Source organism: Dufourea novaeangliae, unplaced genomic scaffold, assembly GCF_001272555.1.
Source record: "Dufourea novaeangliae isolate 0120121106 unplaced genomic scaffold, ASM127255v1 scaffold199, whole genome shotgun sequence".
NCBI classification, from domain to species: Eukaryota; Metazoa; Arthropoda; class Insecta; order Hymenoptera; family Halictidae; genus Dufourea; species Dufourea novaeangliae.
Window position 1 is genome coordinate 760751 of NW_015374073.1, and position 25460 is coordinate 786210.

At 35.7% G+C, this 25460-nt stretch overlaps 1 protein-coding gene across 5 annotated transcripts in view; it reads left to right on the forward strand.

Annotated features, from left to right (window-relative positions):
• The window catches only part of LOC107190464, a 57568-nt gene that overhangs the window by 11731 nt on the left and 20377 nt on the right, over nt 1-25460 (forward strand). The window contains exons 3-15 of one of the 5 annotated variants that reach the window (XM_015579266.1): nt 2251-2298; nt 5380-5582; nt 7259-7448; nt 8246-8344; nt 8646-8785; nt 11186-11258; nt 11678-11713; nt 12550-12688; nt 13682-13787; nt 14598-14630; nt 16725-16811; nt 18396-18442; nt 19113-19282. In XM_015579266.1, the coding sequence (XP_015434752.1) occupies nt 2251-2298; nt 5380-5582; nt 7259-7448; nt 8246-8344; nt 8646-8785; nt 11186-11258; nt 11678-11713; nt 12550-12688; nt 13682-13787; nt 14598-14630; nt 16725-16811; nt 18396-18442; nt 19113-19282 (1371 nt within the window). The remainder of the gene's footprint in view (nt 1-2250; nt 2299-5379; nt 5583-7258; nt 7449-8245; nt 8345-8645; nt 8786-11185; nt 11259-11677; nt 11714-12549; nt 12689-13681; nt 13788-14597; nt 14631-16724; nt 16812-18395; nt 18443-19112; nt 19283-25460) is intronic. The other 4 variants (XM_015579267.1, XM_015579265.1, XM_015579268.1 and 1 more) reach the window with 4 other exon arrangements.

Sequence of the window (25460 nt, forward strand, 5' to 3'; positions counted from 1 at the left end):
AATGGGAAGATCGTGTTGCGTTCTGTAGTCTGCTCCAAACAAAATCTTGGAAAAACTGTTGGACATTTTTTATTAATTTACAAACTGCAATAAGCAAACCAAATGAATACAAAACATATAATAATACAAATTAAGGAAAATCAAATACCATGATAATTCAAATGAAATTGGACTAATAATCGATTTAATCCTTCCAAGAAAATTTATATATTCTAAACTAATTGTACTATATTTTTACACATTAAGCCACGTTTAAATTTAGAAATTATTAACGAAACTGGCCATTGAGCGACGCCCCGAGGATTCGTTCAACAGGTTGCCCCCGCTTGAAAGACGGCACAGGCAGGCGGCAAGTGTCCGATAGAATTTTTTTCACCTCTTACGAGCGGAATTTTCGCGATTATCGGGTTCGAATGAAATGTGTTCTTTACTAAATGTACGGGAAACAGTAGACCAATGGAAAACATAAAACGGCTGGTGGCCATATACCGATTACATAAAGGTGTCGTGTTACCGTTCTGTAGATTGCACGAAATTGCAATATACGAGTACCGTGCGGCGAGAGACGGAAATATTCGTGCGGGCAAAACGGAGATTTAAATAATAGCAGAAAATAATTTAAATCCTTAATTCGCCGATAAACGGTTATACATAAATATTAATCCCTTTCGTGTTCCTTCCGTAATGGATTGGTTAAATTAAAATATAAATGTAATTTTATTAAACTTTGTTCGGTTTAATTCAATTTTAATAGAATTGGACCTAAACCCGTATGAATATTTGAGATAGGTAGGATTAAAAATTCAATGAAGTTTAGTGAAGTAATTATTGTATTATCAATCAAGTAAAAGTCTAAAAGAAATATATAAATTATTTAACTTCTATTTTTGTACATCACTCTAAAAACATTTAATTTTTTATCAAAATCTGCAGTATAGTATTTATTTAAAAATTTCAATGTATACGTCTATTATACATATTAGTATAATAAAAATCGAATTATGCAATTACAGAATAAAAAGAACAAAATCAAAGTAATTCGTAATTGTCTATTCTATAGTATACATATATAAAGTGATATTCTAAATTGAAAATTATTATAAAATAATTTTTTGATTACATACGTTTCACTTGTTTCAAAGTTTCTTAATTCTGTTTAGGCTATGCGCAATATATTTATTCATAATGAAAAAAATGCTCGATATTCAACTAACCTTAAGAAAAGTAAGGAATCTGTAAAATTAGTGACATAATTTACGATCTAAGAATCAGAGAATTAGTTATATTTTCCTGTTCAATTGATTTTACATACAACCGTCTTATTGTGCTTAAAAAATAATTCGACAACTTGCATTGTAGGTTATTGGCAATACAGTTTGGCAAACGGTGATAATACAATTATTTATTACTCGGTATTATTGACTGATAACTAGGCTTTACTATTTTTAAAACAGGAAAATATGCAGATGAAACATTTTAAAATCCAGATTTCCGTGTACATACGACCGGTAGTAAACATTCAGTGTCCGTTAATGTATGTAAGTCCTAACCTTGACGACTCTTCCGCTTCCCTCTGGTCTTCTCGCTTTTCTTTTTTCGTTTCAAGCTCATCAAGCTTGCTTCCGTATTAATGGCCTACGCCGGTCTCAGAAAGAAGCAATTAAGCGAGCCTTTTATCGCGATTTAAGATTGAAAAGCAACGTCTCAGCCTTCTACGGCACAACGTTTACAGTCATAATACCCTGAGACTTTTTATAAATTCAAACTTCGAAAAACTGATGAAATATCTTGCCATTTGAACACACTGATTCAAATCAGAAACAATTAGTTGCACGCTTAATTCTTAAGACACACAGAAAATGTAATTAAAGCTACATTGAATCTAAAATAATGTAAACATTTAATTATTTTGATACTGCAAAGGTGATAATTTTTTATGAAATTTAAAATTATTCTTATATATTAAAGAAAACATTTAATTTCAGTTATTTGGATTATAAGCTTTTTATTTCCCAATCGGTAAATGAGATTTTAAAGTGAAAGATATGACTGTGTTGATTATAAATATTGCATACAGGAAACCAGAATGATTGGTTTTTTCAAGTTTAGTAATCGATTATTTATTGCGGCATTGAATCTTTAAGTCCAGAAAATTTGTGTAGAATTTTGAAGGTGTATTGTTGTAATTATTAACCTTTTCTTATTGAGTGCAACTGGTGGAATTGTTAAAATCATTTTTAATCATTTCAGAGAACGTTATGTTCGCTCCTACGTTTAAAGCCTCGTCCGCGACACCAGGTACAGTTGCAAATGACTGTGTGACATTAACGGAATGTTTTTACCCTTGTGAATTGTATGACTATTAAAAAAGTACATATTAATCAATTGATGGTAATAAATTTTAAATTAAGAATAATATATTAGATTGGCGGAGAATAAACGGCTCATTAATATACATATCTTCGCGGTATTAGCGTTTTATACAAGATATTTCATTTCCTTTTCAATTATAAACAAGAATGTCTTAGAATCTTAACATTACTACATGATATTGATGTTCTATTATACCGTTTTAAGTATAAAAAGTAAATGAAACATCCTGTTATGTATTAACATAAGTTTTTGGTATTGTATTTTCATAATGATTAAGATAAACGGAATATATTGCATATTAATATTGTGAATTTCGTCCGAGAACTCTATGGGTGGTACTAGATCAATGAAACACCTCATGGCACATCCTATACATATATCACACTAGTAATTTCTTCAGTATACATATAGTATTAGTATAGCCTTGTGTTTATATAAATAAATTAAACGTCTTTCAAACACAATGTATCTGTACATATCTATATTCTTAATATGATTCAATTTAATTTTTTATTAATCAGTCTGTTAATAATTCTTTCTAGTAGAAAGGATTATGTGCATTAATTATTAAAATTAATAAAAATATTAGTATAACAAATTTCTGTCTCGAGTATCGTGTAAGTGAATAAAATAACTTCCTAAAACACTTTGTTTGTTAATAATAATATCGTCTTTCTCACATATTTCTACAATAATTAAAGAAAATGAAGCATTTCGTGTGTACCGCGATAAATGATCAAAGCAAAATGATACATTATGCTGTCACTATTTATATATGGCGCGTGAGCAGGAAGCGAGCTGCAGTTGAAAACCCGTAAAATTAGATTTTCGAGGACGTTGATATTAAGGTACGTCTAATTGTAATTGGTCGATGGTTACCAAAATACGATGCTCAGTTGGCTTTCTGAAGCAAGACGTTTCACGCAATGCCAATTTTCATCTTGATGAACGTTAAAATGCTAACGGAATTGGGTAACGTTAACGCTTCATAAGAATGTCTCTATTGTTCTCCCATTCTATTATATCACGAAATATGTCATTTTGGCGAATATGTATTATGTTCCTTCCTTTACAACGAAAATACAGATATGTTTTACGAGGAAGTTTATGCAAAAACAGCTCCATGGAAATATTAGTTTCGTATGATAAACATAAAAGAGAAAGAATCCTATTCTTTTATTATTAACTACATTACAAACGAGAATTTATTTAAATATCAAAGATATTCTTATAATTTTCATATAAAACAAAATTATTCGTTGAAGATTGAAGTACTGGGAATCATGAAAAATATGTATTCTTTTAGTCTTTTTTTTTATTTGTTAGTCATTATCACAGTAACGATTTTTGTTCCTAGAAGTAAAAGTTTGATCACGATACTACGACGACATTCGTTCACAAAGTGCTAATAGTCCAGATATTATAAATATCACTGATCTGTTTATTTCTATTTAATTTAATAATTATCGTTTATATGTGTACCATAAATTTCTTCTCACGTTTTCTGAAATCTGTTGATGTAACGAACGGAGGAATCGACGAGGAAGGAACAAGTCTTTATATAATACGCCCACGCGGCCAAGATTAGCAAGTCTCTGTTGATTTTGGCTCGTTCTCGACGAATTCACGTGTTTGCTACGGTGCAAAGACCCTAACGCATCTTTTTTCGGTTCTGTTCGATCATTGTTTACCTCGAACACGAGCAAAATCATTTTAATTCTGTTATCTAAATAAATACAAAAAAAGTGCACATATCTTGGAACATCTTGAGTATTATAGTCATTGCGCAAACAAATTGTTATGTGAAATCGTGAATTATAATCGTAATTAATTGATTTGAATTTTGAAACTCTGAAGGTTGCATAACGACATCACTTCGTTTTCATCCGTCGGTTGTTTCTAACAAAGGATGTTTGTGAAGTGATACAAGCTGATTTTTCTGTAACTTTGCTCAATCGTTTATGGGACCAACCTAAGCATTTTTCCGTGCTTGGTTACTGCTAACTTTAGACTTTAAGGAAGAAACCACCCTTTTTGTTCGAAGCGTCCCTTTCACTTATTCGCTTGTACCTCGTAAACTACAAAAGATATTAAAAGAAAGTTTAAATAAATTTTATATCGTTTTTTATTGTCTATATATCGGTAGGGAAACATTTTCAAAAAAGTATTTTGAAACAAAAAGTTTTATGGGTCAAGGTCAACGATCATTTTACTTATTACTACTAAAGTATGATACGAAACTTTTTTTGATAATAATTTTTTTCAAACGACAATCCCCAACCAAAAACTTCACAATATTACTCTGGGTGATGACCTTCACAACAGATTAAAAAATCATCGAAATCGGAGGTGGCTTCCTTATTGTAAATATGTATCTATCCACCAGCAGCACCAATCAAGTACCGCAAAATTCTTAGGTTAGTCTCATAAATAATTGATTGTACAGTTACAGAAAAATCGGCGTGTATCAGTTTGAGAACATCCCTTGTAAGTGCATCGACCGAAAAGGATATTGAACAATAAAGCGTCAAAATAATCGAAAATAATGATACGACGAGTTATTGTTTGACAATTGTCAGCATCTGGCCTAGAACATGATTAAATGTATTAACAAAATAACACTGCCTGTCGTTTTTTACTTTGTATATACATACTAACTATTTTATGTCCTTGAAGATTGTGAACAGTTATTCTCAAGTAATATTTCTGTATTGACGTGAAATTCATCAAAGAAATAAAAAAAAGTAATTTCGGAAATTCTGCCAAATCGTTCTCCAACATTCCTTGTTAATTTTTCTTTTTTGAAAAGGGTGGGAAGGTGTTTTCAATGTAAACTATGTTACCATTTTAGTCAAAACAAAAATAGTAAATTACTCACTGGTACAGTTAATACATAGAACTGTGTAGGAAACCCAGTTTTTATTTGGGTTCCGTTTATATTACATTTTCATAGCAATTCTTAGAAATCATGTATTATGACATAATGAGGTAAATATTGATTGTTAGGCGTTTGGTCCCCTGGAAGCGAGCCACCACCACCGCCGAAGGAACCAAGTCCCGATCAAAGAGAGTCCGAGAAGAATGCTGGAATTCCACCAGTCTGGACACCTTCTAGCGCTACCGCCAGCCCCGTTCCAGAGAAAAAAGAATTTCGCCCCGTGCAATTCGAAAGTCCGATTCTAAGTCGAAAAAAGCTGCCACAGCAAGAAGTAAGTTAACACCTTCGATTACGTCATAAGTGAACCGAAGATCATTCCGTATACAGAATGTTAAGAATAATCTGGAGCATTGTCACATGGTGGATTCTACGAGGGTCAGTGAAATGAAAACCGTATATTTTAAATAAAAATTAAAAATTTGACGCCACTGTCCTGTAAGTTGGGAATATTGTTGCTAGTAGTGTAAGGAATGTCCAGTAGGTGGCAGAAGAGTGCAAATGAATAAGCGTCGTCATACCAGCAGTACAAAGATGGCCACTCCACTTGAGACATGCACCAAAGAAAAACAGCGTTCTGTTCATAGGCGTAGCCAGGTTATGAGTCAAGAGAAGCAGGTGGGGCAAAAATATTAACACCAGGGACTTAAATCGGTATGATTTTGATACTGATATTATGCCATCAAAGGTATACCGACCAAGGAAAACCGAAATAAATACCGGTATCTTTTCGGTTTCTATGAGGGTAAGGCTTATATAGGGTTATATAGGGCGAAGGTTCAACCGAAAATACCGGTATTTTATGTTTCGGTAGAAATCCCTGATTAACACATTGACTGCCACAGTAAAAAAGGCCGTACGTAGCCAGACAACATTTTATTTTGTTTTTAAAATCATAAATCATTGAAAATGTATGCGTTTTGTTAATAGAGGCTGTTGGTCATGTTTAAAATTATACTGTAATATTAAATATTATACAAAAATGTTGTAACTCAGTGTAGGGAGGGGGGCCAAAATCCAATATTTTCTTGTAGGGTGGGGCAAAAGCCTCGTTTTTCCACAAGTGCTCTCTCCCGCCCAGCCCTAGCTACGCCCATGGTTCTGTTATTAGATTTTTGATAAGTGAAGGTGTAAAACCTATTGAAATTCATCGTCGAATGAAAGCTAAGTATGGTGGTGCATGTTTGTCACATCAGCAAGTGTACGAGTGGAGTAGAAAATTCACAAATGGTGGAAAAGAAATTCTGATCGGATGAAGAGGTACACCGAGGTGCATGACTGGTTGCTGTGCCAACCAAAAGAATATTTTTTCACAGGGATTCAGGCACTTTGTAAGCGTTGGGGAACTTGAACTGAGCGTGGGAAAGATTACGTAGAAAAATAATGCAAATGTGTTTTACATTCGCTCAATAAATTATTTCTAAAAACGTTTTTACGGTCTTCATTTGACTGATCCTCGTACATGCAAAACTAAGACGAAAATCAAGAATGACAAACTTGCGTTTGAGGCTTCGTTTCCGGGTTATTAATTCTTGAAAATACGGGCAACATGTAAATGCCTGCTGCGATGGGTTATACTACTTACAACAGTCGATTCCTAGCTGATACACGACATCGATGACCTAGTTAAACTTATGAATGAAACAACTCGTGGAACACTTGAAGACCGCGCCTCGCAAGTAGAATAACCCTTCGTGTCAGACGTATTTTATGCGTATTGTGTCTGTATTTTCAACACTTAATAACTCGAAAACGAAGCTTTGAACACAATTTCATCATTCTTGATTTTGTTCTTAGTTTTGCATGTAAAATCCATAAGGATGTCCCACATTTTTATTAGCACGCTGTATATGCAGCCTATCAAATCCAAGGAAATTTATGGAGTCTATTGTATATGTATGAAGAATAATATGAATAATTTCAATCATTTTTCCTTCATATATTTTTCAGGTGACACACGAGGCTCCACCGCCCTGGGAAGCAGAAGGGAAAAAGCACACCATAGAAACTAGTTACGACAGCAGTTCCCGAATTGTTAATTCTCATTCAGCCCCGTCGCAAGGATTAAATTCTTTGGCTTCGACGACTCGTTTGCCCCGTGCTCAGAATCCGACTATCACATTGCTACAGAAAGCTCGAGGTAACGATCATAAATTGTTAAGTCTTTGTTTTAATTTGTTATGCGTGACAGTAATAATATTTTGTGTCCGTATGTTAAGAATGTGTAGGATAACCATATGTAATATGGAATATTCGATTTTAAAAGCTCACCAAAAATAGGGAAGCTATTTTTTTTTAATGAAACTAATACCAAAGGACGATAAAATCAATAAATATTCATATGTAAATAGTTAAGTATGTAAAAGTTTAAATTCTTTTTGAAATTATGGATTTTAATGTAAAATAAATTTAATATAATTTGCAATTATGAATTGAAAAATATGATTCAAGAAAATGAAATCTTAAATGGAACATCTAGGAAATTAAACAAAATTTAGAGAATTGTATTTTTTGTTATTAACGATGAATGAAGATATTAAAAACAATATGTAATTTTTTCTCATATATTTGTATCAGAATTAAAATTAATTAATTATACTGTAGATTAATATTAATGATATCTTATATGTATACATTACTTTTATAATAACTAAAATACATATATCTTGACATTAACGTTAGCATTTCTTTCCTTACAATATTTTATACTGATTAAAGTAAACACAACATTATATACGTATTAATATAAATTATATTTTCCTTACGTATTTGTACAGTGATGAACATAGATGACACAAATTTTGTACATACTCCAGTAATTTCTTCTGTGTAATAATTACACAATGAGAGAAAGAAATTGATGATCCTGTGTATTAATGTTAGCGATTTCCTCCTTGCATAATTTCCATCAGAACTAAGCGAAATTCATTGTTTCAGAGGGACAATTACCGAAAGGGACAGCTTATCTAGAAGAAAACGAAACAGTGAAACGTCCACCGAGCGACGAGAGGCCGCTAATCAGTCCAGGTGAAATAAGTGAGTAAAAATATTGATTTAAACGCGAAATTGTTAATTCTTTGCAACCTGCTGCTGTTAACCATTCAAGTTTATCCACATCTCGTTGTCCGTAATCACTCCGTGGTTTCCACGCGTCGACTAATTTTTCAAAGTGTAATGTACTTTCTTCGTGTCGAATAAAATGGAATACACGTGGCTCGATACGTTAGCACGATGCACGCGACGGATCGAAACCGTCAGTTAAATGTTATCCGCGAAACAAAAACGTGTTTGCGCGAGTGTTAACTAAATTTGTGAAGTTAAACTGATGTCCGCTCAGTCTACACCGTGAAGAAAGAGTACGAGAGCGAGCCGGAAACGGAAAGCGAACCGCCGAAGAAGATGGCCGATTTGGGTCCTCGTAAATTCGAGGGTATTGGCCCAACAACTAAGGAGGGTATCCCTCTTGTGTTAAGATCGGTAGGTTTAGTTGACTTGTCGACTGATTCGATATTACCAAGCACAAGTTTTATTTCGAACCTAACTGCCGCTTTTAAAATAAAAAAATCGAATGTATTTTTTTTTTACATATTCTGTTCCTTTATTTCGTCATTACACTACTGGCAAAAAGTGTTGCCTCGTTTGTGCACCAGTGAAAAATTGTCGGAATTCAAAGTATCATAACTTTGTTAATAGTCATAAAAATTAATAGTCGTCAAAATTTGTTTAAATGAGAAGCAAATTAATTTTAAAATAAAATTAGTGTTCAAGCTTTAACTTTATGAAACATTGAATTTCGACAATGTTTCACTAGTGTACAAGTGAGGAAGTACTTTTTGCCAGTATGGTAGTTTGGTCTGGTTCAAATTTCATTCGATGGACAATGTTGAGCGTTACGAGACATTTGAAGATAATTGTGGTTACAACAGGGTACTTCGTTTATCTTGACCGTAATTCATCCTACTAGGGCAGTCAATTCATATATTAGGTTATTTTGTGTAATAAGTGTGGTTTTTAAACTGCAGGGTTCGAACGATTATGACTTATTTTGAACAGACAATTTTTAATCGGAGAAAGATCCACTTGGGTCGACAGATTTTTACCAACGAGTCACAAGCCGCTCAATCACACGTTAAATGATTCTTGGGTACATAACATAAAGTGCATTGAAAGACGACATTTATTATGCAACAACCTAATATTATACTTATACAGACTCCTGTCGATTATCGTCCCGAACTCGAGTCCGCGCCGGGACAATAATCTTATAAGGAGAAATGCTTCAGACCCTTGTAAATTCGTTTTTTTTTATGCCCGAGCTTCGGCAAGAAAAGCGGAGGGGCAACAAAGTCTACCTTCGACAGGTTTCACGACCTCCCCCCCCCCCTTCCTCCTCCTCCAAGTGGTGGGGACAATGCTTGGACAATAATCGTGTAGAACAAGCCAGATGATAATCGAGAGGAGTCTATATTGGATGCTGTTCAGACACTTTAAGTCCGTTCAGATAATTTTCCACTTCCAGATAAGTGGACAATATGTATAGAGGAAACTCGTGAATTTTTTTTGCCGTACCAAATTTTTAGAAGGCTTTGGTATTTTCAAATTTAGAGAAATTTTTAAAGAAATACCAAAGCAGTTACATAGGCGTAAAAATTCGAGCGGAGCATTGTTGGATTGAATAGATGAAAACGCCATTGGACTAAAAAGAACTTAAAGGCTGTAGAGAAGTTAATAATCATGAAGAAAAAGGTTGTTTACACTGCTGTCAGTATTCTTTTTATTAACATTTTTTAAGTGGACAAAGTGAGTAAAATTGCCTATATACGAGGGACGTTCACGTCAAAACCGGAATTTCATTTTTATACAAATGAAGAGACAAAATTGTGACCAATAAAGACTATTTATGTTTCAACATAATCTCCATTTACATTATAGCATTTTCCCCATCGACGTATTAATGCGTTAATATCAGCAGAATTCAAGAATTTGCGCTAATGTGTGAACCACATTAATACAGTACTGTGGCATCTCAGCCTCGTCTTCCAGAGTTGTCAGAAGCAGACTCGCGCCCTTCTTTAAACCGTGCACACAATTCGTACACCTGTGTCTTCTTCAGAGTTTGTCCTCCAAGCTATGCTGTTAGTTTTTGTAAAATTTCAGTGAGTTTGACATCTTTGTTCACAAGAAAGTGAATAGTGATACGCTGCGCAATAGCTGCAATGGGTTTGTCGTTCGCCATCTTAAATAACGACTACATAATAAGGTTGTCATGACAACTACTAATACTTTGAGAACGTTAATGTGAACGTATATCATTGTAAATTTCACATGCTTCGTGTAAAGATAAAGGCAGTTGGTTCTTACTGAAGTAAATTCCAGTTTTTATGTAAATGTCTCTTGTAGGTTAACATTTACAAGTTTCTTTTCATGAACTTTCATACGGATAAAACAATTGTAATACTCTATATATTAGTATGAATAATATCCACATACATTTTCAATGAGATCAGCTTAATATCGCTAACACTGTTAATTGCATAAGTATTTCGTAAGCAGATGAGAGAAATGATATCACTGTCAATGGATCGAATGTGTATTTTTATTATATTCTTCCTTAAATGGTACAACGCAAAATATAACACCCTTTATAGAACAAATTATATTTCTACAATATTTAAAAAAGGTGAATGACTCTGCTGTCTTACAAAACAAACGACACACCCTGTATATTAATATTCCCTATGAGACTCAGCATTGTCCTTGGCGTTTACTTTTATACAAAATTAAGTTGGGTAAAATAATTCGCGGGTTTTTAAATCGAATAACAGTAATTATTATCTCTTATTTTCGCGCATTCGTAATTGAGTAAAATCGTTTTAGGAAGTGAAGGAGAATAACCAAACAAAATGGTACAAGAAAATGTACGACTCATTGCATCGCGCGGAGAAAAACGGTAAGTTGTCATACATTTACTATTTATAATACAATTCTAGTATTATAGTTCAAGTATACCAAGTATTATAGTTCAATTATATCTGGTTCAAGGAATAACAATAGAGAATTCCAGTCATTGCTCTGAATGAAAGCTCGTTCGTTACAGAAAATAATAGTAGTAGGTAACGATAAGTAATCCACTATTTTTGCCAAATTGGATATTTATTTATTGTGCTAAAAATATTCGCCGTTACTCTTCAAATTACGTAAGATTCTTTAAGCGGAAGTAGGGGGTATTTTAAAATCATTTCAATGTCAACATCTTGTTAAAGATAAAAGTAGTAAATTACTTTTCAGTGTACCTAATTTTTATAATAATTTTGTAAATGATGATGAGAAAAAGCAGATCGCGAGATTGATTTTCACTCTAATTTTCAGATGATTACGTAACCATTCGTTACAAACCAAGAAGAGGTGAATACATACACACGCATCGAGCTCCAATATTGCAATAGCAAAAATACTAACGATAACGCAGCTTATCCAAATTACTTAACATCCCACGAGAATGGTCACGCTCGTCAGTGTCTTGTAACTAATTGTTAATGCGTGAAAGTAACCAATAAATAATTTATACAAATAATATCCTTCTTCATTTTAACATCCTGCTAACAGTTAATGTTCCTTACAGCTTTGTGTTTAATTCACAAATTTATGCAACGAAGTGATTCTTGTCGTTTGGATCGTACGCAGATCAGCCGACGACGACAGGATCCACTTGAACTTAAGTTTGATAATGAGCTATATTATGCATGAATTAAGCTATTTTAAAATTATTCTTATAAAAAGCTACATTATTTTCTTTCAAACTGAATAACTTTTAATATTGTTTGTGGTTTGTATGATGAAATTTCGTATATTTTAAATACAAAAATTATAGTAAAGAATTAAATATATAGTATATATTATGCAATTTTACAATTTATATTGTTTTATAACTAATTTTCCTATTTTCTGCTTTGCACTAAAAAATGATAACGATAAAATTACATTTAAATTAATATTCTTATTTCGAGAACCGAAATTATAACACAGAGGCAACTTGAGAAGTCACGATACCTAGTTGTTTGTTAGAAATTTAGAGTTGTTTCTCATAGTCAGTTGTAACAGTTTTATTTTTCTTTCTTAACAATGAATTTAGGACTTAATGCATATAGTTATTTATAGCTTCTCGGTGATGGATGATGTTTAACGTATTCAAACGTGTAAACGTACGTTTTCTAATGAACTGAAATTTCATATATTTTCAGGGACGAGGTACGGTTACGGAAGTGGTTACCTAAGCGAACCGGAACATCGCTTGTACTCGGAACGTTCTGCAACGATTGATAGCCATCGACGCCTGCGCAACAAGGAAAATGACTTCTCCACGTCTACTATGCCCAGAAAGTAAGGAATACAGTTTATATTTAATTAATCTTAATATTTAATGTTTCAGCCGTTCATTCGCCAAAGTGTAGTAAAATTCAAAATATGGAGTTAGTCATTTTGGTCTGTGAACGGCTCGTTTATAAATATCGACCATTATTGATACTTATTGAAAAAATATAAAATAATATTGGATTGATCAGAAATTATCAATTGGCACTAATATGTTTTTCGCATATTATAATTCTAGAAAATTATAAATGGAATTGAAAAAAAATATGAATCTTATTATGTCTATTAATATTAATAATTTTTTCCTTACATATGAATTTTTTATATTATATTTTTCCTTGGTAAATGTTTTATCGTAAATGTTTTTATTGTGTACTAATATCGGTCTGTATTTTCATAATGATTAAAATAAATAAAACTGTTTTGTGCACTCTTATACTATAAGTGCTTATAGTGTATGAAATGCTTGAAATAGTTACCTACAAAATACGTATTTGAGGTAGAAATTCATGACATTAATATATTCTATTACGTTAAAATATTATGCGAATGTAGGATAAAATTATTAATGTTACTATAATATAGTGAGCCTGTTCATATACATTACATTTCAGTATCCTATTCATTTACATGTCATGAAAAGAATGACTGATTAATGATATTAATAATTATAAAATTCAAAGTCATAAGGTGTATCATTAAAAATATTCCAAACTTAAAAACTTCTGCGTAAAGAATGTAAAGAAAAACTATGGTGGAAGTTGTTTGACTTTTATAATATGCGTTTAATTGTAACATTACTAGTTTATAATTAATTGGGGATCGTCAAATTAGCCGAATTAGTCCGTGGTGATCAATTCTAACTATAAAAGGATAAGCACCGATCAATTACTTTGGCACTAAAATTTGAAAAAATTCAAAAAGTCGAGCTAGTCATTTTGACCTCTGAATGGCTTATACATATAAAGAATTGTTGCTAACTGAAATTTGTTTAAATTTTAGAAATGGAACGTTGAAGTTTTCTTCAGACGTTTACAAGAATCAGCCAGGACGAATCGAGGACTACGAGCCAGGACGATCGTCTATCGCCGAAAAGGAAGCCAAAGAGGTAAGCATATTATGTCCTAGGAAAACTGACGCATTCTCTCGTGAATTCATTGGTTTAAAACAAAAGTTCACTAAAATCACCTGAGAAAAACCTAATAATCAATCTAAACGTGTGACTGTCAATATTCATTCAACTCGCAAGAATTAAACCATACGTCCTTCTTCTCTGTACATAATATCTCCTTTCCCTAATTCCGCCATATTGTGCACGTTATTCGAAATCGAATTTATTCGATCGAATTTCGAGACATTTCGAAATGCAAACAGTGTGTCTGAAACATGATCGTCTGACATGGCTTTGCTTCTAGCCGACTTTTGTCACACGGACCAGAAGGAAGGTAACGATCAATCGAACGATTGAAATCAGTTTACGAAGCAACCGCAAACTCGTTTTCTCCGTTTTTCTCGGGGCTTCTTTTCTTCGCGAGACTGTCTTTCAACGTTTCTCGCTGAGACCTATACTCTCGTAATTTCTCGATCACTTCCTCGGTTTTTGGTTCGCTTCAGTAGCGCTGCTTCTAGTGATCATTTGTTGAGAGGCTGACTTTACTTTCCGTCTAATAACGATTTGCTCTCTTCGAGATTTCCACGGTACGAGATATTTAAACTCTACTTTTATTTAGTGTCAAATTTTTAAAAATTATTTTCTTATCCACTTATATGTTGTCACGATGAAAAATTTAGATGGAAAGTAGTCACCGAATACATTTAATCATTCAGTTATATGTTTTCTTTTTTTAATTTTAATGTCATTTTAACCTTTCACTCGATTAGTGCGTATATTAACGCCTTATTAATTCTATGTTTCTAGTGGTGGGACGAGGTCATGGACATATTTGACGGGGTACGCCATTTTTACATATACTCATAGTTAATTAAGAGTATTAATTTTTTGTTGCCATACTTTCTCTTCATCCTATGTTTCCCTTTTTACTCTATTATTTATTCTATGTTTACAAATTGGTAATTCATATTTAATTTGGTCATATTATGAAAATTATGAGAAGAGGACTAACAATAAGATCTATTCCATTATATTTGTGTATTAATTTGATGAATTCGCTTCCTTTGCATTTGAGTTGGTTAAACAATAAATTAAAATAAGTCATCTAACGAAATATTTGTGTGAAATGAAACAGTTGATAATTAAAATTACATTAAGAACTCGGTACAGTTTAGAAATATCATTTCCATTCTTTTCAAATTTGTCAGTATAAAAAGTAGTCGCGTTTTTATCGACAGAAGAAATACATAATTTCAATAATTAAGATAAATAAATCAGAGCGACGCTGAAAATGTTTAAGTCATAGATGTTTATTTCCGTTTGCATAAATATTTATTTTTCACTGCAGATTGTTACGTAAAATTGAATTAGAGATTCAATAAGGATTGGAAATACTATTTAGTAACAATTCTGAACATACTTCTATCGTCTTCAGATTTCAAGTATTAGAATTGTTGAACGATATAATTAACAGCTTTTCGCGGTCTAACTAATGTCACCATTTCCTGTGTCAGTTATCCAAACATGCATGCTAATTCGCTTGGAGTACTATACAAGAAACCGTCTCAGTTTGTTTGATAATAATAATACAAATAAAAAAAAGCAATAATATTAAAGAAATTGTGAATAATATTCATCCTAATACAAAGTCGTTTGTTCTCGTCTGCAAAATCTAATCTTCTACCAATCATATACATATACTATTGAACAACAAAATAGTTATTCATTTCACGCCTGCAACTAAGGAAGCGCTTCAAAACATTCCATATATGTAAAAAATTAATTATTAACAAGTTAATTAGTATTTCGTTGTAAGGTTATTTTTAAAATTCTTTCTTGTAGAGCAAAGTATTTGTAAAAAAAAGTGGAAAAATAGAAATATGTGTTTATAAACATATATTTATATTTTTGCACTTTAAAAATAATTTCCAAGTAGGATAAAAATTTATTCGAAAAGATTATAGAATAGACAAAAATGAAATGTTTTGTTGCGTTTCTTGCGAGGAAGAAGTGAAATGAAAAACTAATTTCTTTTATTGCTGAACATATACTACTCATCTAATTCGCGTTTCTACTATGCACTCGCACAAGGAAACAAGGGGAGTTCAAATTTCAATTTTCTGTAATCCAAAATCTCACGTAAGATTCCCTTCGAGCATTTGTGTGAATACACAAGAAAAAAGCGAATTATGTGAGCTGTGTGTACAATGCCTTTTAATGATTCATATTGTCAATAGTCCGTAGCAGTTTCGAATTTCTAGACGGGTAGCTACCAAGAACCTTGTTTCTGTAACAACACGACTCATTGAGAGGTTTTATACTGCCTTTTTCTTAATCAATCTTAAGTTCAGCAAACGAACTGAATAATTAATATTTGGTGAACTATCTTTCTATAAATATATTCTTCAGTTCTAAAATCTATATGGAAATTGAAGAAGAAAGTGCATCACTTTTGTTGATTTAATTCATTGAGCTTTGGAATTCGACTCGGTGATTAATACATCATAATGATTCGAGTTGTTACTAAAATTTCTTTCATAAGAGTTCGTATTAAATGATGATGTTAATAATGTCATGTCTCGGAAGATAATCCTAAGGTCATATCCCACACAGCTTCCCAATTTCTATCACAGAAATCATTTTGCAAATGATAATAGTAACGGGATCATGTTCCTAGCACCTCCTAACTACTATCACACAACCTGCTATTAAACGATGACGAAGTTACCAGCGTCATGATTTAGCAAATGGTGCTAGCTTCATGTCCCTAGGAATAAGACGATATATTTTGAGAGATTGTACACGTTTTGTGATCGATGTCCGTGTGTTTGTGTGTGTGTCTTCGCTGTTTGCGTATCGTGTACATCTTCAACGTTCATCTGTGGTCTGTGGATGACGACCAATCACGCTGGTACATCACTAACAACCGGACAGTGGTTGCACGACAACGGACATCCTCAGGGTACAGGGTTGGAGGATCTTCGGAACGGACAGCTGAGCTATCGTGGTCTCAGTGACAATGTAAGGGTATCAGCGGTCAGCAGCTCGAAAGCCCTCGAGGTCGTCCCTAGATCTTGTCCAACCTTAGAGGAATCCTTTCATGTCGGTATCCATCATGCTAAACCACGAACGAAACAATGGTCGAGCAACAGCGTGCTCGATCGTTCACGACTAATTAATCTCGAACGAAAGAACGAAACCGTCAAGGACGATCCCTGGAAAGATCGGATCCAACGACCTCTTGATCGGGCTGCCGACTGCGTCTGGCACGCTGGCATGTTGGAAGGAAGATCCAAGAGCTTCGTGCTACCGGATCGTTGCTTGCATCGTTCGAACTCGCCGATTCACGAGAGATCGGTGATCCTGCAGGCTACCAGCGACGAACACCATCGTCATCCCCACCATCATCATCTCTACCACCATTATCATCACCATCGTGTCTCGCCTACTTCTTCTTCTTCCACGTCTTCTTCTATCTCTAGCAACAATCATATTATGATACCCTCACCATTAACGGCGAAACCTTCTCTTCTTACTGGAAACATTTCACGGGTTAGAGGCTGCAGTCATCGTCAAGTAGAGTGCACGATGATGTTGTCTCCTCAATCGTTATGTTCTGATTGATCTATCGGAAAGTTCTGTACGGTTTTCTCATGGTACGAAATATTACGAGTAACGGTCGAAGTGAAATTCAAAGGTGAAGTTTTCAACGGTTACATTAAAATGCCAAATGACGGTCTGGGTTAGGTCGTATCGTTTAAATTTTGACGGATGACTTCAAATTCAAATTTTATGATTGCATCGCAAATTGATAATATCAATTAGTATTCAATGTTCAATTCAACTGCAAAATATAAGTTGTAACAGTCAACTATGAATTTTATTTGCAACAGTTACATTCAAATTTGAACTTCAGTCGTCAAATACTGAATTGTCTAATCGAAGCTGTTATCCAGTTGAATTCAAAATTGTCTTTAATACATCGTATCTGGACTCATTTGTTGAAATTAGAAAAATTTCTGTTTGTATTCATGAACAGTTCTGATGAACTATTCAAATTTCAAATAAATTAGTGATATACACCCTGATGCGTGTCCATCGTATCCCAAAACCACTCACATTTTTTAAGTTATTATTATAATATATGTATGCTACAAAATACGCTGGTATATAAGAAAGCAATCTTTGACAGAACTTTCCCGTAGATTTAATATATTCTTCTTTCTTCTCTCTTGTTTTAGTTTCTTCGTCGTTCCCTTTAATCTGTCGAATGTGTTATACACAATTTCAGTAGTGTCTCTATCTCGTCTCTCTATCGATGTCCACACACGATACTCTCGTTCTTCTACCTTCTCTCTATTCTGTCAGACATATTACTCAAACCACGTTTTATTTGCTCTTTCGATTTCCAACGCTTTGCATTAGCCGAATGTCGCATGTTTTATGGATACATTATCGATTATCCGTATCTGCCGACAATTTTCTTCTTCTTCTACACAGAATTACACTTGTTCCTATCGATCACCGGAAGCATGATCTACGCGTTGAAGCTGAAAATTCATTAAAAAACGATTGAATAAATCTTTTATTCATTTTTGCTTGCAGCCGTTCGATCAACGCGACAATCGTCCAGCGAAACCGTATATGACACAGTAAGTGAACACGCTGTTAGTTTAAATAATTTACTTCGTTTGGCGTTTGAGAAGAGATTGATTTTTAAAAAAGAAGTATCCGTATTTTTTAAACACTGTGTATATTCTTAAATAAACACTCTTGTCAAAGAGTTACAAACTTGTTGATACCATATTTAATAATGTCTACATATAATTTATTTATGCAGCATATCATGCAACTTGTGGTACAGCCAGGTATGGCGTGATTCTTTGTGAAAAAAATAGTCGAAAATATAGAATAAAAATCTGCTGGATACACGTGCAATTTAGTAGGACTTGGCTAGCGTGTCTGATGATTGTATTCCGTTTCTACTAACTATCATGAATACACACGTTTTAGATTAATTTTCAAAGTTGATTTTCTCGAAAACAAACTCTCAAATGAAAAATAGTTAACCTACATTTTCGACTTATTTTTTTCACGTGGAATCACCTCCTACCATCAGTTAAACATCTACTTATTTTCAATTTCGTAAATGTACAGATACGTTTTATTGCTTTTTGCGAACAACTTTCTCCTGGAACTTTTTGAACAGAGTAAATATATTCATGGAAGTACATGAACTGAGTCTTTCTAAGTAAAATAGTTTACAGAATAATTGTAGCAAATACGAGAACGATGTTTCAAAGTATTGTTATTTGTTTCCAGTGCTCTCAAAGAATCTGGCTACGAAAGTGACTCGACGCTGGTATTCCGTCGCAAAGAGGATATAAGTCCACTGAGCCAACTCGAACAAAGATTGGCTTACAAAACCGTGCAGAGCGGTGGTGACGTACCCCTTCATGGATTCCGCAAACCAGCCCCTGAACGGCCGAAGGGTGAGTCATTCAAAATGTTCTTTGTTCGAAATCGTTTTTATTTTTTTTTTAAATTAATCTTAAGTTTTTTTTATTTTATGGTGTTGTTTGATATTATGCAAACAGGCATGTACGCATAAAACTGCTCGTTTCTGCCTGATGTATTATCGTTCTGTGTGTTATTACTAACTGTAGATACGTTTGATTGAATCTGTGCATGGATATTTTTATGTCACTGATTTCGTTTTATCTCGCTGGAGACATACTATTTAAGCAACACGTACCAACTATGAAAACAGTTCTTTCGATCTCGGAAATAAAGATCAAAGTTTTATTCGAAATATAATAATATCTTCTTATCCGTAGGCTGGTAGAAACAACTATTAAATTCTCTAGTTTTACGCAGGGTGTTCTATTTATCTTGACCATTGTGAAAAGATGAGGACATCTGTTATTAATATATTCACGTTCTTATGAATTTCATGCCCTACAATCAATTAATATAAAACAAAATGTTTCTTTATCCACCACATTTGCCCCTTCGAACAATACAACTTTAATCTTCAACATATTCTTCTATCCTCAATTTCAACAGAAATACATATGTAGGTGTTTTGTTTTTCGCGACTCACTCTGTATACTTTTAACGTAATCGAGTTCCTATCGATATCAGTATGCATATTAATATCTCGAATTTTTCACATACTTTGTAAGAATTCTAGAACATTTAAACATTCTGTACATATTTCATGTTTATCGTGTTCAACTCAACATCTATATCAATAGGTATAACATATGTACAAATTGTAACTGCATTAAATATTTAAGAAACCGTTCATGTGCCACGGCAAATAAAACATCCTGTATGTTAACCCGTATAATTTCTACGTTTCATACTTTTTTATCGATGAAAATAATTAATTAGTAAGTTCTTCTTTCGATGTTTGTATGCTGATCGGAATAAATAATACTGTACTTTCCTAGAACAAATTCATATTTTAAATACTTCGCAGAGTCTCATCAAACTATATATATGTGTGTGTCGCTTAAATAATGATCCTTGTTAGAGTTACACTTTGTGCCTACAAGCATGACGTTTTTCGTGTCTCTGATGATGACTATGGTAATAAACCAGAATATTATCCAACGCTGCTTATAACCTTAGCTAGTCCAGCTTCCATTTTTGATGCATATTTTTCAACCTTACAAGTCACACACAGCACCGCTCGCCTCGGTATCTATTGATATTGGTGTCCAAAATTTAATTCTACTCAAACCTTCTAAATACGATGCACACGCAGTTATTATCATCACCAAGAGGAACAATTCCAATCTTCACGCTGCGTTGGACGAAAAATTTCAGCATCACTAGCTTTAAAAACCAAAAACAAAAAATATATTTTTCGGTGAGAGGGATCCAGGAATTTCACACGATTCCACAAAAACGAAATGAAAACTTTGTCCACAGACAGCTCAGGCGTCGAATATTTCCCTATTTCGGCCACTCTGACGCGTATCCGCGTTCACCGGAAATCATCGGCGGCATCTTCAACGAATACATTGAAAAGGACTTCCGTCGTTTCGAATTCGACCAAGAAAATGAATAGTTCCCGAGTTCCATTGAGGCCACCGTCTCCGCCTCGAAGACAGTCCTCGCGAAACAACAAAACTCTGAAGATGTATGCCAAGCAACAACCAAAAGACAATATTCAGACTCTGAGGTCGAGACACAAACAATGTTTCGCCGCTGACAAGTTATCCAATATTTCGTTCAGCCTGGAAAGGAACAAAAAGGGTCGTGAAAGTTTACAGAGCCCCACCTTCAGCAGTTCAGGCTTGAAAACTGTTGCAGCGAAGAAATCTGAAGCCTGCCTGAAGAAAGACACCCCAAGGACACGTCCGTCGAGCAAGAGACTAGGAAAATCTGGTGACACGATCGAAAAACCTGCTTCAACTGGCAGAAACGTGGTTGCGCATACTTCAAAAATCTTGAATGACAAATCTACGAAGGCAACGGTGTTATCGAAATGTCAGAAAGTTGTTAAGAAGTCGATTGATTCGCCTTTTACCACGAGAACATCGACATTATCGTCATTGAAGTCCTCTGCAACAGTGTTCGCAGATGCAAAGCCATCCAGAGCAGCGATCAAGCAATCGAATAAACTGGTTTCGAGCAGGGACTGCCTACATTCCGTGACATCTTCGTCTTCTGAAGCAATTAGTGAAGCAAGTAGAAGAAAAAGACTCCTGGAGAAGCCTCAAACTATCGTCCGATCAACCGTACGCAAGCCTGAAACAATCCACGTTAGTCCGAGTAAGAAGATCGAAACAAAGAAAAAGAAAGATAAAAAATTGATAAATCCAGAGTCGAAGAATCCGAAGAAAGAGAACATCGAAAATGTGGAGCCCAATATCAGGCAGAAACCATCAAAAGATGCGTTCTTTCAGAATCTGTTCCTAAGATCTGTGCCTCCGACACAAAGCGTCTCGAAGAGATCCATAGTACACGAGCGCGCTAGAATCTACCAGGAAAACGCAAAGGAGACTTGCAAATCAGAGCCATCTTTGAAATCTCTGAGCATTTATCTATCCCACAAGCGTCCCGTATCGAACTCGAGGTTCAAGAATTGGGAGGATATCTCTTCCATCAATAAGTTTGAGGAATTTGGATCGTCTACAAATTTGAGAAATCGGAGTCCAGATTCGGTGAAGATCAAGGAGAGAAGTTTGAGCGAGCCACCACTGAAGCCGGAATCCGGAGAATCCTCTTCTGTGATCAGATCAGCAGCCTGTCGACGTCTACGGAGCCTAAAGCAAGACAAGTCTGACGTTCCTAGGGCTAGAAGCGCCGAAGGACACCAGGAAAGATCGAAACTGGGATCTTGTTCATCGTTAACGAGAAGTTCAATGTCTTTAACACCGGCTGATCGCGAAGAATACCATCAGTATGTACTAGGATTGTTGCACGAAAGAAGGAAGTCAGAGAGGTACAAAGAGTTACACGACTTCTATTCCAGTCTCGAGAGACTCGGGGAGCTGGAGAGGACCTTCTCGTCTAGCGATTTGGCAAGAATGAAAAGCGATGACATAGTAGATTACGATCGGTGGAGGAGGGTCAGGACTCAGGAGAAGGCTGAGGTTGAGATGAGTAAGCTTTACGGGAAACTGAAAGCTGTCCAGAGAGACAAGGATTTTCTGTTCAGTACTAAAGACCTAGACAAGCTGAAGTGGAAAGGTGATTGGGGCCTGAAGTGCAAAGAGCGCTCGGTAGATGATATTGTGCAGAGATTGAAGAAGCTGTCAATTGAAAACTCGGAATGTTCAAAACGGAAAGCGACTGCAGACGCGTACAAACCTCTCTGGAGAGGCAGGTCAGTGATGAATGTTGCGAATACGATGCAGATGTCGACGAATGAGGGGCAAAGAAATGAAAAATTGGATCATCTACAAAGGAGTCTTGGAGGCAGTAACAAGTTTTGGAGTAGCTTGTCCATCGAGCAAGTGGCAACTTTGAAAAAACAGTTGAATGAAATTTATGGCAGCGATCAACAGAAACTTACATCCTCCAAGGTGGATCCTGTCGTCGTCGATGTTCCAGATTCTATTTCAAAATACGAAATTGTAGTGCCGGAGTCAACCAGCGGTTCTCGCGACGACGGTAAAGGATTACACGTGCGATGCCATTCGATGATCGCGTCTGATCCAGGTCCAAGCGATTTGAAGTTGTCATATAGTTGTCCAGAGTCTCGAAAGTACCCAGAAGAATTACGTAAAACTCCGGCGAATCAAACAACGATGAGTGAATCAGAGAAAAGGCGACTTTCAGTTACCCTTGGAAGGGAAGTCCTGGACAGAGTGTCTCAGAGGAGGCTGTCAGTAGCGTTAACTCCTCGAGAGACTCGCGGCAGCGTAGCGGCCATGTTAGCGACACAGAAAACCCCAAAAGAACACTGTCCACCGAGTGTAACGAGCACTTCACCGAGAAGTTGCTACTCTCTCGAAGCTGAAGACTTTTCGAAGACTAAGAACGACTTTCTCTTAGTTCTGACGCCTAGCAACAGGAGCCCGGCGGACAGACAGCGGGTAGAGAGTGTCCTGGAGGAATGGTCGAGGAAACCACCGCTTCTGGCGATCGCATTACCTCAGAACAACGACCAAGCGAAGACAGTTAACTCGAGTAGCGAGAGGGATAGTACAACAGAGAGCTCCGAAACATCAGTGAAAACAGTGATCCAGAAGAGTATCCAGCCAGAGGAAGTGCCGAGAAAAGTTGAATTCTTCGAAAACGTTAAAACAGCGACCTCTCCTCAAAGAACGAAGCCAGCCAGATTGTCTTCATCGCAGAGTTTCGCTGATTTGAAAGAACTTTTCGGCGAAATAGAGTCAGCCAAGTTTGCAACTCTGCCTGGAAAGAGGCCGGGAAGCAGGCCAGGGGAGCCGAATGCCAGCACGCGACAGTTTCGTTGCTCACGAGACCGTGAACGCGACAGACCACACAGCGTCAGTCCGTGTCGCGGTACCACGCGGTCTAGTTCGTCTTGTAGCCTAGAAAGTGTTTATCAGCGAACTTGCTCGCCGGATCCAGGCAAATATTGGCGCGCCTATTTAAAGCTGATTAAGAATGGGACTGTGAAGCGACTGAGGGTCAAGTTCGAGAGCGCCGAAGATCTTTCCAGCGGCAACGTTCAGACGCCAAAAAGATTTCGTAGCGATCCTGAGCTGGCGCGGAGTATCCTGCGCAAGGTGGACCAGTGTAGAACATCGAGGGCTCGGGAGTTAGCGGACGTGGCATGGCTGAGAAGGAAATACGAGACCAGAAGAGGCAGGAGGGGTGAGTCTCCACCGATTCCACGTGTTCCGCTCAAAAAAGAAGACTTATCGATGCCTCATATCGACGTGATCAGCAAAACAGCTGAACTGAAAGACTCGTTGGGTTCTGCGACCGTTAGCAATGGTCTGGCAAGGAAAGCAGAAACGGAGGAACTGGAGGCGAAGAAGCCTGTTTGTCGTATGAGGAGGAAGTTCGAGAAGTTTGGCCAGAAGACTTCAATATTAGGTGAAATGTTCACCTCGTCTCCTGATGTCCATGAGTTGAGAGATATAGCTCCGTATCTGGCTGGACGTTGGGTAGCTCATAGGTACCCCAATCGAAGAGATAATATGCGCTCGTTGTCCTCACCGCCGGATCTCGCTGGAAGACAGTCTTCTTCAAAAAGTAACGCCCATCAAAACGCCAAGCAAACAGAGATTAATGGAGAGAAGAAGTTGGGACGACTGCGAGTTGCTCCAGCCAAGGATTCATCGAATCAGCAGTTTGATCCTGACAAGCACAGACCTAGGTTTAGGTACCAACCACCTCCGCCGCCATCCTCAGGATCCTTGCGTCAGAATCGCAGTTGGTGCTCGCCAATTCCGATCTACACAGCCCGACCCACTGTCACCTTCGAAGGTCTGAATGGTAGATTGTAAACGGTAGCTTCTGCAAAGTATCGATATTCGATTTTTTTTTAAATAACCATTTCGTTCTTTATTTCGATTTATTCTGTGACTACGCGGTGTGTTGTGAACACAGTAACTAAGTGTCATGACGATGTCACAGTTAGGACGATCAAAATTGCCTGACAAACAATAAATATTTTTCCTTGAAAAATATTTATTTACAAGATAGATACCTAGTTATTCTTTTGTTTATTTTTTCGTTCGGTAGTTGTACTCGAATGAAATGTATATGTTGAGGATTCCACATTGATAGACAAAATAATCACTCCAAGGAGCACAGTTACTAGATTACAGTTTATGTACTTATTGGATTTCACGATCTCTTTATATTCGAAGAAACAAAGTTACTGGATTTTAATTTTTCATTACGTTTCATGTAGCAGTGATACTGGAATCTAAGATTTTACTAGAATCCAATTAAAACAGTTACCAGATAAATACCAAGTTTTCATTGAATTCCACTCAGCACAGTCAGTTGATCCTACGTAAAAACACAACAAAATCGGTGAATGTGCATTCTCCTCGATTCCTTGTTGATTCATTAAAAGTTTTCCAAGTGCAATTAGACGTTCAAGTTTGCGTCCAAAGAAGGAAAGATCACTCCGAGACACCGATATCGATCGATGCCGAGCAATAGAGTTCTTCATTAACCAAAAAGTTCGTCGAATGTCCACAGTGATGCTCCATGGCGAGTGATTTT